Genomic DNA, 15336 nt, shown 5'->3' with positions numbered 1-15336 from the left:
ATACCCCACTCTCACCACTGGACAGATCTGCCAGCTCAAAACTTAACAGAGAAATAAGGGACCTAACATATGTTATGACTCAAACGGACTTAATAGATATCTATACAACATTCCACCCTAACAAAAAAGAGTATACCCTCTTCTCAGCACACCATGGAACCTTCTCTAAAATCAACCACATATACTCGGTCACAAAGCAAATCTCAACAGATCTAATAAAAAATTGGAATAACCTCCTATATTTTATCAGACCACCATGCCTTAAAGCTAGATTTCAACAACAACGAAAAATTACAGAAAGCCTACAATGTCGTGGAAACTGAATAATGCTCAACTGAATCACCAATGGGTCAAGGAAGAAACAAAGAAAGAAATTAAAGAATTACTAGAATTCAATGAAAATGAATGTTCTACATACCCAAACTTATGGGACACTGTGAAAGCAGTGCTAAGAGGATAATTCATAGCACTAAATGCCCACATAAACAAGTTGGAAAAATCTCACACTAGTGACTTAACAGCACACCTGAAAACTCTAGAACAAGAAGAAGCAAAGTCACCCAGGAGGAATAGATGCCAGGAAATAATCAAATTTAGAGTTGAAATCAATAAAATAGAAACAGAGAACAATACAAAGAATCAATGAAACAAAGAGTCGGTTCTTTGAGAAAATCAATAAGATAGACAAGCCCTTATCTCAACTAACCAAAAGGCAGAGAGAGAGAGAGCATCCAAATTAATAAAATCAGAAATGAAAAGGGAGAAATAACAACAGACAATGAGGAAATCCAGAGAATCATCAGGTCATACTTCAAAAACCCATACTCCACAAAATTGGAAAAACTAAAAGAAATGGACAATTTTCTGGATAAGTACCACATACTAAACTTAAACGAAGTCCAGATAAACAATTTAAATAGACTAGTAAACCCTAAGGAAATAGAAACAGCCATTAAACGTCTCCCACTCAAAAAAAAAAAAAAAAAAAAGCCTCTGACTAGATGGTTTCAATGCAGAATTCTACCACATTTTTCAAGAAGAGTTAATACCAATACTTTTCAAATTGTTCCACACAATAGAAACAGAAGGAACATTACCAAACTCCAAACTCCTTTTATGAGGCTACAGTTACTTTTATTCCCAAGACACACAAAGATGCAACAAAGAAAGAGAATTACAGACCAATCTCCCACATAAACATTGATGCAAAAATGCTCAATAAAATATTGGCAAACTGACTCCAAGAACACATCAAAAACATTATCCATCATGATCAAGTAGGCTTCATCCCAGAGATGCAAGGATGGATCAACATACAAAAGTCTGTCAATGTAAATATACCATACAAAAAAACTAAAAGAAAAAATCTACATGATCATTTCATTAGATGCTGAAAAGGCCTTTGACAAAATCCAACACCCCTTCATGATAAAGGTTTGGAGAGATCTGTAATACAGGGAACATACCTAAACATAATAAAGGCAATTTACAGCAAGCCAGCATCAAATTAAATGAAGAGAAACTCAAATCAATTTCACTAAGATCACAAACAAGACAAGGCTGTCAGCTCTCCCCAAATTTATTCAATATAGTACTTGAAGTTCTATCTAGAGCAGTAAGACAACAAAAGGAGATCAATTGGAAAGGAAGAAGTCAAACTTTTACTATTTGCAGATGATATGATAGTATACATAAGTGACCACAAAAATTCTACCAGGCAACTCCTACAGCTGATAAACATCTTCGGTAATATGGCAGGATTAACTAAAAAAAAAAAAAAATCAGTAGCCCTCCTATATACAAATGATAAATGGGCTGAGAAAGAAATCAGAGAAACATCACCCTTTATAATAGCCACAAATAATATAAAATACCTTGGGGTAACTTAACTAAACAAGTGAAAGACCTGTACAACAAGAACTTTAAGTCCCTGAAGTAAGAAATCGAAGAAGATAACAGAAAATAGAAAGATTTCCCATGCTCATGGATAGGTAGGATTAACATAGTAAAAATGGCAATCTTACCAAAAGCAATCTACAGATTCAGGGCAATCCCCACCAAAATCTCAACACAATTCTCCACAGACCTGGAAAGAACAATACTCAACTTCATATGGAAAAACAGAAAACCCAGAATAGCTAAAAGAATTCTGTATAACAAAGCCACCTCTGGAGGCATCACCATTCCTGACATCAACCTTTACTATAGAGCTACAGTAATAAAAACAGCTTGGTATTGGCATAAAAACAGACATGTGGATTAAGGGAATTGAACTGAAGACCTGACATTAACCCACACACCTATGAACACCTGATTTTAGACAAAGTAGTCAAAACTGTACAATGGAAAAAATAAAGCATCTTCAACAAATGGTGCTGGCATAACTGGACATCAACATGCAGAAGGTTGCAAATAGATACAAATCTATCACCATGCACAAAATTCAAGTCCAAGTGGATCAAATACCTCAATATAAAACCTGAATAAAACACTGAATCTGATAGAAAACAAAGTAGGAAGTAGTCTTGAGTGCATTGGCACAGCAGACCACTTCCTAAATATAACACCAGTAGCACAGACACTGAGAGCAACAATTAATAAATGGGACCTCCTGAAGCTGAGAAGCTTCTGTAAGGCAAAGGACACAGTAAATAAGACAAAACGACAGCCTACAGAATGGAAAAATGTTTTCACCAATCCCATATCTGACAGAGAGCTGATCTCCAAAATATAGAAAGAACTCAAGAAACTAGACACCAAAATAATGAACAATTCAATTAAAAAATGGGCTATAAAACTAAACAGAGAATTCTCAACAGAAGAAGCTCAAATGGATGAAAGACATTTAAGGAATCGCTCGGCATCCTTAGCCATCAGGAGAATGCAAATCAAAATGACTCTGAGATACCATCTTTCACCTGTCAGAATGGCTAAGATCAAAAACACTAAAGACAGCTTATGTTGGAGAGGATGTTGAGCAAGAGGAACACTCCTCCACTGTTGGTAGGAGTGCAAACTTGTACAGCCACTTTGGAAATCAATGTGGCAATTTTTCAGAAAATTGGTACTCAATTTTCCTCAAGACCTAGATATACCACTCATGTGCATATACCCAAGGAATGCTCAATCATACCACAAGGACACATGCTCAACTATGTTCACAGCAACATTATTCACAATAACCAGAACCTGGAAACAACCTAGATGCCCTCAACCAAAGAATGGATAAAGAAAATGTGGTACATACACACAATGGAGAACTACTCATCAGAGAAAAACAATGACTTCATGAAATTTGCAGGCAAATGGATGGAGCTAGAAAATGTCATCCTGAGTGAGATAATCCAGACTCAGAAGGACAAACATGGTATGTACCCACTCATAAGTGATACTAGATGTAAAGCAAAGGATAATCAGACTACAACCCACAACTCCAGAGAAACTAGCTAACAAGGAAGACACAAAGATGGACACATGAAACACCCTGGGAAAGGGAAAATAGATGAGATCTCCATGAGCAAACTGAGGATGAGGGGTGGGCAATGGAGGTTAGGGGATGGGTAATGAGAACATAAGGGAATGGGATGGTCAAGCTGGAACAGGCATGGAGTAGGAGAGCAATGAGAGAGATACCATGACAGAGGGAGACATCATGGGGACAGAGAGAAACCTGGTGCTTGGGAAGTTCCCAGGAATCCCCAAGAATGACCCAGCTTGGACTAATAGAAGTAGTGGAAAAGATGCCTGAACTGAAGTGGCTTGCCCCAGTGATCAGATAGGTGGACACACTAACTCTCATCACAGAGCTTTTCTCCAATGACTGATAGAAGCAGATGCAGAGATCCACAACCAAACACCAGGCAGAGCTCCGGAAGTCCAGTCAAAGAGAGAGAAGAGGGATTCCATGAGCAAGTGCATCAGGATCATGATGGAGAAACCTGCAGAGATGACCAAACCAAACTAGTGGGATCCATGAAAGTTGGATCAACAGCTGTGGAGCCTGCATGGGACTGGACTAGGTCCTCTGCATGGCAAGACAATTGTGTAACTTGACCTGCTTAGTGGGGGGCCCTGGCAGTAAGATCAGAATCCATCCCTGGTGCATGGGCAGGCTTTTTGGAGCCCACTACCTATGATGGGACACCTCATGCAGCCTTGAGGCAGGGGGAAGGGCTTGGACTTGCCTCTATTAGATGTGCCCCCCCCATGGGAGGCCTTGCCTTCTTGTGGCGGAGGGGAGGAGTGGGGGTGGGTTGGGAGGGAGGCTGGGGGCGTGGGAGACAAGAAGAGGGGGATCTTTGATTGGTGTATAAAATGAATGGGAAAATTTTCTTATTAAAAAGGAAAAAAAAAGAAAATGGATAAGACCAAAATTTAGTTCATTGAAAAAATAAAAAAAAAATTAAAACTCTTGATAATATCTTGCTATTTTGCTGAACTATTTAGAGAAGTTTCCTTCTCACTTCATTTCTATTTTGTTTTGTTTTTATTGTGTGTGATACAGGGTCTCATACTGCAGCCCAAGCTTGCTTTGAACTCATAATCCTGCCTCAGCCTCCCTAGTGCTGGATCCCAGGTATAAACCACCACTCTTGGCTTTCTTCTTAGTCTTTGGAAGGAATCAACTGTTGGGAGAATTTGCCAGTGAAACTATTTGATGACTGTAGCTAGAGTTTTCCTGCCTGGCTCACAGTCAGGACAAATCTTTGTCACCCACCAGTCCCACAGCCGCTCAGACCCAACCAAGTAAACACAGAGACTTATATTGCTTACAAACTGTATGGCTGTGGCAGGCTTCTTGCTAACTGTTCTTATAGCTTAAATTAATCCATTTCTATAAATCTATACCTTGCCACATGGCTTGTGGCTTACCGGCGTCTTCACATGCTGCTTGTCCTGGCGGTGGCTGGCAGTGACTCTCTTCACCTTCCTGTTCTTTCTTTTCTCCTCTCTGTTAGTCCCGCCTATACTTCCTGCCTAGCCACTGGCCAATCAGTGTTTTATTTATTGACCAATCAGAGTAATTTGACATACAGACCATCCCACAGCACTTCCCCTTTTCTTTTTCTTTTTTTAAAGGAAGGTTTTAACCTTAACATAGTAAAATTACATATAATTTGGGAATTTGGGCATAGCTTCTCTTACTACTTCCTGCTGGAGGGGGGGGGCGCTGTATCTTATGGAGACACAAAGAAAATTCTAGGATTATGGAGTAGTCCATGAGGCTGTGTTGTCTGAGCCAGTTGCCTTCAAACCATTGTGGATGTTGGATCATCTGGGCCATGGTGTCATCGGAGACCTTTCAGGGGGTGTTGGCTGGTCAAACCTGATGTATCTTAATCTGGGACAAATCCATAGCCCCTTGCTTTCTGTAGGAACAAAAGCAGAGCCTCCTTTCCAAAGCAACATATCCTTACATCCAAATTTTGAAGTCAAGGTACCTTTAAAATATACATTTTGGCATAACTCAACAGCTTTTGCAATCAAATGTTTTTTTTTTCAGTTATGAATATCAAAGAGAACATAATCCAGATTCTCTTTACATGGCTTGTTTTTTTATGTTACCTTGAGCCTATTGCTTTAAACTGCAGCATTCTAAGACTGAAACGGCGCTGTGGCTGCTGGCTCCGCCCACTTCAGCTTCCCAACATGGTGGTGGTACATTTTCCGCCAGCTCTGGGAGCCATCCTGGGTCTATGCTTTTATCCAAGCAGCGTGTAGCCCAGAAACCTCTTTTTTTGTTTTGTACTAGCAAAGGCTAAATCCACCACGCAGCTTAATGTGCCACTTGCAGAGGCCCAGCTTAATGTGCCATTTGCAGAGGCCTCATTTCTGCCATACTGCAGGTCGCACATGCCAGGAACCCACCATAGTAGCTCAAACATGCAGGCTGCCACTAGCTTAAGAGAAGCAACTAGCAACTGTTTTTAGATCCGTTTTAGAATCTTTTTTTCTCAAATTTTGGGTGGAAACTCTTGCCCCACATTGGGCGCCATTTGTAGCTAGAGTTTTCCTGCCTTGCCCACAGTCAGGACAAATCTTTGTCACCTCTCAGTCCCACAGATGCCTAGAGTCATTATTAAATATAAGAATACTTGTATTTTTAAAAATTCTGTCAGTTTTTTAAGGCAGTTTTTTTTTTTATAGAAGCATGTTCCTTTTGTTTTTTAAAAATAAGAACTTTAGCTCTTTCCGTTCTACTGCCGCCATGCCATCCAGACTGAGGAACACCCGGAAACTCCGGGGCCACATGAGCCACAACCACATGAGCCACAGCCACGGCCGCATCAGTAAACACCGCAAGCACCCAGGAGGCCACGGTAATGCTGGAGGCATGCATCACCACAGGATCAACTTCGACAAATGTCATCCAGGTTACTTTCGGAGAGTTGGTATGAGACATTACCACTTAAAGACGAACCAGAGCTTCTGTCCAACTGTCAACCTGGATAAATTGTGGACACTGGTCAATGAGCAGACATGCGTCAATGCTGCAAAGAACAAGACTGGAGCTGCTCCCATCATTGATGCTGTGTGGTCGGGCTACTACAAAGTTCTGGGGAAGGGAAAGCTCCCTAAGCAGCCTGTCATCGTGAAAGCCAAATTTTTCAGCAGAAGAGCTGAAGAGAAGATAAATGGTGTTGGAGGTGCCTGTGTCCTGGTGGCTTGAAGCCACCCAGGCAGGTTAATTAAATGCTAACATTTTCTAAATAAATAAATAAATAAATAAATAAATAAATAAATAAAATAAGAACTTTAGGCACAGAGTTTATCATTTTCTACCATTTTCTAAATGGAAATTTGATAATGATGTCACTTTTAATTTTTTATTTTGTGTCTTTTTTATACTAGCCTTTGTCATGTCTTTTGTGCATAATTGTTTTGTTCAATTATAGATTTAGTCTGTATCTTATTTTTTTTTAACTTTTCTGAGTTTTTTTTCCTATTTTTGTTTGTTAACTGTAGTGGGTAGCCATTCCAGCTTTGGTCTGGAAGTTTCAACCCCCATTGAGGCTTCGACAACTATCACGCCTATAAGGCGTGGCCAAGAGAGGGCCCCGAAGACCCATGATTGGGACATGCCATGCTCTCTTGTTTCCTGGACTTGGACGCTAGAGGTAGACCAAGGGGAGTTTTCCAGAGAACACCACCAGACTGTGCTGCATCTTTTCCAGAACCCGCTACCTATCTATCCCTTCATTTGTAAATTACCCACTAAATAAATCTTCCTTTTAACTACGTGGAGTGGCCTTAATAATTTTACCAATATCTGGTGCCCAACATGGGGCTGAACCCACGACCCTGAGATTAAGAGTCTCATGCTCTATCGACTAAGCTAGCCGGGCTTATTAGTTTTTAAGAGAATTTTAAGTTACATTCATTTATTTATTTAACTGGAAGGGGCACAAGTATGATGGCTTACCCATGGAAGTCAGAGGACATCTTGAATGATTTGGTAGTCTTTTTCCACAGTGTAGGTCCTGGGAATGGAACTCAGTTTGTGAGGCTGGCAGCATGTTCCATTTGCCCATTGGACCTTCCTGCCCTCCCAAAATTTTAGGTTTTTGAGACAGGGTCTCACTATGTAGTCTAGCTTTCCTTAATATCTCTGGGAGCTGTAGTATATTTCATCATTTCCAAATATTTGGAGATTTTTTTTCTCCTTTGCTTTTTATTAATTTGTAGCTTTACCTCACTGTGGTTGGGAAAATCTTGGTATTGCAACTTCTCAGTTTTTTGGTGGCTTTCCAGTGTCTTAAAAAACATTTTCTATGTAGGCCTGCTCTACCGTTGCTCTCAGAAACAAGTTTAATACAAAGCAGATGATTCAACTGTTCCCACATGAATAACTACCACCAGTAGATAGTGACGCCACCACAACCCATAGATCACCAGGATCCCATTTCCCACCAACAGCAAAAAAGCCACAAATGCATCCAGAGTCCAGCAACTCAGCCTTAGAAATCCTTCTTTGTTTCTCCACAGCCCCTGCTTTGCTACTAATGTGCTGTTCACTGCATTTATTGTTGATGTGTGAGCTTTCTTGGCAGGCTCCACCTTTCATTTTCTTTATTTGTTTTTTAGACAGATTCTTGTGTAGCCCAGGCTGGTCTTGAACTAGTTGTGTAGCCAACGGTGAATTTGAACATCTAACTCTCTTACCTTTACCACTCAGTTGCCCATTCAGATTGTAAATGTGTGCCATCACACCTATTTAAGAAATAAATATTTTTATTAACTCATTGGGAATTTCATACAATTTGATCATTTTTACCCCCCTCCCCCACTTAACTCCTGAAAGATCTGCTCCCACCTCCATACCCTTACATTTTGTGTCCTCTCTTTTTATATTTAATTTAATAACCCATCTACTCCAACTGTGCTGGTATGGAGAACATGGTCAATCTACTGGAGCCACACCCTTAAAGAAAACTGACTTTTCCTTCTCCAGAAACGATACCCTGTCCACAGCTCCACAGTAGGGATAGGGCTCATGAACCCCTTCCTCTCCATGCTGGAATGTTGATTGACAAGGTCTCATGCAGTCAACTATTGCTGCTGTGAGTTTGAGTTCAGCAGCCCTGTCATGTCCAGAAGACACGATTTTGCTCTGGTCCTACCTGATCTCTGGCTCTTGCAGTCTTTGTGCTCCCTCCTCTGCAGTGGCCCCTGAGCTTTGGAGAGGGAATGCTATGGAGATGTCTCATTTGTGGCTGAGCCCTCCACAGTTACCTGTTGTGTGTTTCTGTGTCATTCATCATTCACTGCACAAAGAAACTTCTCTGAGGTCTGAGAGCTGCACTGATCTTTGGGTAGAGAGATGTGAATTAGGAGGTCAGTTTAGTACTGTTTGTTTAGCAAAACAATAGTAAGAGTTTCAACGTTGGGGCCTACGAATACCCAAGCACGGTCTCTCGGCCAGCTTTGCAGTTCCAGGCATGAGTTTCCTTCTGTGGAGCAGGCCTTAAATTCATTCATAAAGCAGTTGGCTACCTCCCTGATGTTCATGTCACTATTGTATCCGTGGGCCTATCTCGCCATGTCAGTCATGGTTTATGTGATATCAGGTCACAGAACCCAGGGATTCATGGATGCTAGATACATATTCTACCAGTTGAGCCTCATCTTCAGCCAAGACTCCACATTTTTCTATTTAAACTTCTTTCACCTTTTTCCTCAGTCTCCTCGTTACACTTTCTCAACAGTCTAGTTGACAAGTAGCAAATTCTGTGTGCCTTTGTTCATCTTATTCTTGCCTCTCTTCACTTCTTTTTGAAGTATATACCCTTTGATTTTTTTGTCTGATGTGTAAGAAAATAAGTAATCATAAAAGTAAAAAAATACAATAAATGAGGTCACCTGTCTGTCACTAATGCTTCAGTGGCACATGCCACATTTTTGGCACCTCAGCTGGTGTAAAGAAGCAAGAAGAAAACAAAAAGCAGTTGTTTTGCCTTCCTGGCTGGGGGCTAGGGTACTAGAGGACAGACACACAGTGACTGGCTGGGGATGTTATCAAAAGAACCACCATGTGTGTCGGGGAGTGTAGTCCATATCCTTAGCCTATATAATCTTTTACATTTTGAGATTCCTGATCCAGTTTCAAGTTCTAGAAGAAGAGCATATGATCCTGGAAACATCCAGTTACTTAGATATAATTTTGTTTATTTAGTTAGTTATTGTATTTTTTGTTTGTGTTTTTATTTTTAAACACGGTCTCAGTCTGCTACAGTCTAGCATGGAACTCACTAGGTAGCCCAGCCTGGTTTCAAACTCATGGATATCCTCCTGCCTCACCTTCTCAAATGTTGGGATTACGGGTGTGACTCACCAGCTCGGGCTGTTAGGTATAATTTGAAAAACAAGCAGATGTTCTATATAAAAAGTGGCCTACAAAAGGGTAGGTAGTGCTCTTAAAATGGAGATTGAAATAATTTTAAATTTTTATCAAAAGACTCCATGGTGTTGCTTATATCTGAGAGGACTCAGTGGGAAAGTGGGTAGTAGAAAGGACCAGATTCCCTGGGGCCAAATGAAGGCAAAAACAGAAAACTCCCTTGTGCTGGGAGTGGAGCTGGCATGATGTTCTGAGGGAAATGATGGCTCTGAGCTGATTTGAACAACTAAGTCAATCATCCTAGACTGACTAAAACCTATCAAAATTTCCAAGTTCGTCAAGATAAAGCAATTCCATGAAGTCCCTGCCCCCCCATTCCAAGATTCAGTGCCCTCTTGTGACCTCAGCTATTTCCTTTTCATGTTTCTTTAGTGAAGAAAGATAATTTGGTCACTAGTGCTGGGAAGAACCTCTGAGACACCAGACTCAGGAATTCTGGACCTGTACCTCACTAGTTAGCCTTTCCTCTGGGGACGTTGGTCTCTGCTTGACCCTGAATAATGTAGAAACTTCTATGGATTTTTCACGGGGCACAACAGTTAGGAGCCACCTGTCCCCAGTGTTAGCCCACGGCTGAAGACCAGGAACACTCTGCTGTGTCCTCAGAAGTATCTCATTACAGTGAAAACCATGCAGTCTTGACTGATGACATGCCCGCCTGGTGCCCAGCACAGTGGTGTCATGCCCAGGGGAGGGAAGCCAATGTACCAGGCTCCCCAGGCAGACAAAGCCAGTGGGGTATGAGTCTCACCAGCAGATCCAGCTGCAAACAAACTGAGATAAACAGAAATGAGGCCTTTTATTCAATGAGCTTCTAAGTCCTGGAAAGCTGAGAAGTATCATGTACACAACAGGGTTCACTTCACACACTCTGGAGTCCGGGGCACCACCGGCCATCATCTCTGCTCACCAGTTCATGAGCACATGGCGTTTCCTCAGCCTCTGTCCTCTAAGTGAAACTCCAGAAGCTAGAGATCTGGTGACTTGCCCAAGCTCTGCCCAGTCCCCGACTTCTGCTAAGCTCTTTTTAGGAGCCTGATAGGGAACACTCCTTTTCATCCTGGATCTATGAGCCAACTGAGAAACAGGGAAGAGCGATGGCAGTTTGAGACTATGGCTCACCTGGGCTCCTCTGATGTTGAAGATGTAGCTTATTTCTGTGAGCAAAGGGACCTCACGAGACTGAGGACCCTTCATGGCAGCTGCCATCACAACAGCCTCTAATGCCCATCTGCCCTGCCTGCCCGTCTGCAGCCCACCCTACCTCATGGTCCCACGTGGCAGGGTAGCTCTGAGAGGAGGAGAGAGATCAGCATCCACAGCAGTTTCTGTTCCCTGAGTCTCCTATCAGCCCAGACATTCGACCTTCTTTAAGCAGAAGGAAAGATGAGTCAGGATGAAGCAGAAGCTCTGCCTCCCAAGGAAATCATCACCTGTGGTGAGGAGTATACCTCAAAGTTGGATGCCTTTCTCCTGTACTGAAAGCCAGTCTAGCACCGGTCTGCAAGAAAAACTAATCGTTTGCAGTATGGTAAAGCATGTATGTACAGTGGGGATATATGTGGGGATATATGTGTTCGTGCACACAAGTATGTACATGCATGAGTTTATATATACATTTGTATTCACATGTGCAAATGTGTGCTGATTTTCTGTGATGTTAGTGCATCCACATGTGCACACATCTGAGTTATGAGTTTGTGTGGGTATGCAACTATATGAATGTGTACAAATGTGCTAGAGTAGGTGTGCATATTTTTGCATGTGCAGACATTTGTGTACTTGTGTGTGTTTAAATATTTGTATGTAAAATGTATCTATAGTATATGTACTTTTATGTATTATGTTTTGGAACCAGATTTTTGGGAATACATTTGAATAGATGCTTTTTTGAGTGGGGGATTTGAGACAGGATTTCTCTGTGTAGCCCTAGCTGTCCCAGAACTTACTCTGTAGAACAGGTTGGCCTCCAACTCAGAGATCCACCTGTCTCTGCTTCCCAAGTGCTAGGATTAAAGGTGTGCACCACCACCTGGCCCCAATAGATGTTTTTCAACTAATTATAATTATCAATGACCACAAAAAGTATTGTAATTTTCTGGACTTGAAACATTTATAAGCTAGAAAGAAATATGGACACATAAACAACCATGTGCAGTAAAAGATCAAAGGTGTTAAATGCCATAAAAGCAAAGAAGAAAATTGTGTTGGCCTGTAGGATAGCAGGAGTGTATAAGGTCAGCTTGAGGAGCTGGGAGATGAGTCCAGACAAAAGACTTCACAAGCTCAGGACAGGTACAGACACATGGACTGCTTACGTCATCTGTGTCACGCACAAATTGATGAGTGTTGCAAGATGGGATAAGTTAGTGTCATTGGGCTTTTTTCCTACTTCTTTGTGACTCCAGCATATACAGAAGACCAGCTGGGCTTTCTTCCTGTGTTTCACCGGGTACATAGCGATGCATGACGGGAGACAGTCAATCTGTGGCTAAGTCTGATTGCCACACTGAGAAACATGGCCTTCCCTTCTCATGTAAAAGAGGAAGGCAGGGTGGCCCTGGGGTTTAGGATATGTGGTTATGACACTGGTCTACATGAGGCGGGTGAGGAAATAGAGAGTCATGAATGCTGATATTAGTTCCCCCATTCTTTTTATTCATTCTAGGATGCCACCCCATGGAATTGTGCTCCCCACCCTCAGGCTGGGTCTTCTCACCTCAATAGACTCACTTTAGAAACTCCCTCAGACATGCCTGGAGGTGTGTCTCCCAGGTGATTCTGGATCCTGTCAAATTGACAGTCAATATTATCAACCATAGGGGTAAAGCAGATAAATCCAGCTCTTTTTAAAGATTTATTTTTATTAGTGTGTGTGTGTGTGTGTGTGTGTGTGTGTGTGTGTGTGTGCTTGCCCACAGAGGCCAGAAGAGGGCTTCAGACCCCCTGAAGTTGTAGTTATAGGCAGTTGTGAGCTGCACAGTGTGGATACTAGGAACCTGGGTCCCCTGGAAGAGCAGTAAATGTTTGTAACTGATGAGCCATCTCTCCAGCCCCATATTTGACTTCTCCACTTTATTAGTTAGGGTGTTCTAGAGTCACAGAACTTATGGAATGGATCTCTCTCTCTCTCTCTCTCTCTCTCTCTCTCTCTCTCTCTTTCTCTCTCTCTCTCTCTCTCTCTCTCTCTCTCTCTCACACACACACACACACACACACACACACACACACACACACGGGAATTTATTGGAATGACTTACATGCTGCAGTCCAACAATAGCTAGCTGTGAATGGAAAGTCCAAGATTATAGAAGCTGCTCAGTCCTCTGAGGCTGGGTGGCTCAGCTGGTCTTCTGTATATGCTGGAGTCCCAAAGAAGCAGGTTCCAATGCCAGTGAAGGAATGGATTGCTAACAAGGTGAGGGCAAGCCAGAGAAGAACAAACCCTTTTTTCTTCCATTCTCCTTACACAGGCTTCCAGCAGAAGCTGTGGCCATGGTTAAAGGTGTGCCTTCCTACCTCAAGATCTGCATCAAAAGCCTCAAGATCCAACACATCTTGTCTTCCTGCCTCAAGATCCAGCTCACAAGAGTGCCCTCCATTTCTGGACTGTAGTTCATTCCAGATACAATCAAATTGACAACCAAGAGTAGCCATCACATGCACCAAGGCTGAAAGGAGGTTTGCAAGATCTAGTCACTAGCTATACAGTGGTGTCACCAACAAAGATAAAGAGGAAGAGGATGAAGGAGCAATAGATGAATTCAGCCCTGAACCACTGTGTCTGACTTGACAATCTTTCTGAAGGACACTCTAGCTCTAATGCCACAGAAGGGCTGACTTTGGGAGTCGTGTCCTCTTGCTGTGAGGCATCAAAGAACGGGTGCTTCTCTTGTCACAACACATCTTCCACAGGACAGCGCTCAGGATCCTGTTCCATCTGAAACATTTAGTCTCTAATGACTCTATTATAGCTCCAACCCAAGAAAACTCATGGTGAGTCCTTAGTGGGAACGCAGAAGCTGCTGCTGCTGCTGCTGTGTGTGTGTGTGTGTGTGTGTGTGTGTGTGTGTGTGTGTGTCCACATATGTGTGGAGCTTTAAAGGACAGAAGTCAATGTCAGGTGTCTTCATCAATTCCTTTACTCTCCATCTTATTTTCTGAGACAGGGTGGTCCTGGCTAGGCTAGTTGGCCGATGAATCCCAAGGACCTCCTGTCTCCTTTCCCAGCACTAGGATTATAGCTGTGTGCTGCCACATCTGGCTTTGTTACTAGGGGTCTTGGGATTGAACTCAGGCCTCATACCTGAGCAGCAGGTGCTTTACCAACTGAGCCAGGTCCCCAAAGCCGCAGGTTCCTTTAAGAACACAGGAGAGAGATTGCTCTTGCTCTGGTTCTCTGTGCTCAGACTACAGGAAGCCACATTTAGAAAAGGATGCGAGGCACATTCAGCAGGGGAGGATCTGATAGCTGTGATCTTCCATCTGTTGTCAAGACATAGCTGATCTGTGAGTTCAACAAAGAGCCAAGGACCCAAAGATCACAAGCTGCACCCAAAAGGTAGGACTCGTGTGGGTTATAGACATAGCCATCCAACCTGCCCGATCACCCTGGTGAGTCGTGGGGATTAGAATCCAGCAGAATTGGGGGATTCAGGATAGGATGAAATTGGAAGGGCAAACAGAACAGCAGCTGCAATAGGTTCCAAGGATGGAGAATGGCTAGCCAGAAATATGTCAGGATCCATGCAGCTTAAGAGGCAACAGTGGGTGGATTCCTGAGGAACTGGAAGAGATTGAAACAAAAATCAAATGTCAAATTATGCAGACACATGGGCCAGGGGCTATCTATGGCTCTGGGAGGTGTGGAGCAACCTCAGAAGGATTTGGTAGCTCTGAGGTCCCTTAGCCTGAAGAAAAGAAAGTTGGCTATAACTAAATCATGAGCTACTAGGAGGCAGAGTTCACATATGACTTCCTGATCCATAGGTAGCCATCTGTATATTGGCTGGGTGCTTAAGCCCCTTAATTACATGTTGGAATGACTGTGATGTTCTGGGTTTTCTTTTCCCCTCACCCGACAGCTGCTCCTGCCTCAGCAAATGAGAGCCGAGAAGGGCATCAGAGCATCTCACTGACAAGCTGAGCTCCTTCAGCCAGATCAGTCCCTCAGGCGTCCAGCATCGCTTCTGGTTAATTCACATTTGGGTCTGTGCTGAAAGCAGATAACTCTCTGTGAGCATTTTATCTTGTTGACAAACCAAATTCTCATCCATTCCAATTTTCATAGAAATTTAAGAAATTGCTAGAAATGCGGACTTTGGGAAAGGATGTTAAGTCTGTGCTTTACTCTTGCTATCGTAAGAATTTCCAGTAGCTTTGCAATTTCGGATGTGGTTCTGTGGGGATTACAGAAGCATGGTGATTACCGAGCTCTG

General features: G+C 42.5%; 1 protein-coding gene across 1 annotated transcript; it reads left to right on the top strand.

Moving 5' to 3' along the window:
• The first annotated feature begins 6208 nt into the window (after positions 1-6208).
• On the top strand, positions 6209-6706 carry LOC114702826 (60S ribosomal protein L27a-like). The gene has a single exon (XM_037211069.1). The coding sequence runs from the start codon at positions 6209-6211 to the stop codon at positions 6668-6670; it is 462 nt and encodes a 153-aa protein (XP_037066964.1). The 3' UTR covers positions 6671-6706.
• Positions 6707-15336: the final 8630 nt, after the last annotated feature.

Source organism: Peromyscus leucopus, chromosome 15 (genome assembly GCF_004664715.2).
Source record: "Peromyscus leucopus breed LL Stock chromosome 15, UCI_PerLeu_2.1, whole genome shotgun sequence".
Taxonomy (NCBI): domain Eukaryota; kingdom Metazoa; phylum Chordata; class Mammalia; order Rodentia; family Cricetidae; genus Peromyscus; species Peromyscus leucopus.
The sequence above is the reverse complement of the archived record's forward strand: the minus strand, read 5'-3'. Positions and strand labels throughout refer to the sequence as shown.

Coding starts and splice junctions, on each gene's coding strand:
- LOC114702826 (XM_037211069.1), top strand. CDS start 6,209: ATGCCATCCAGACTGAGGAACACCCGGAAACTCCGGGGCCACATGAGC.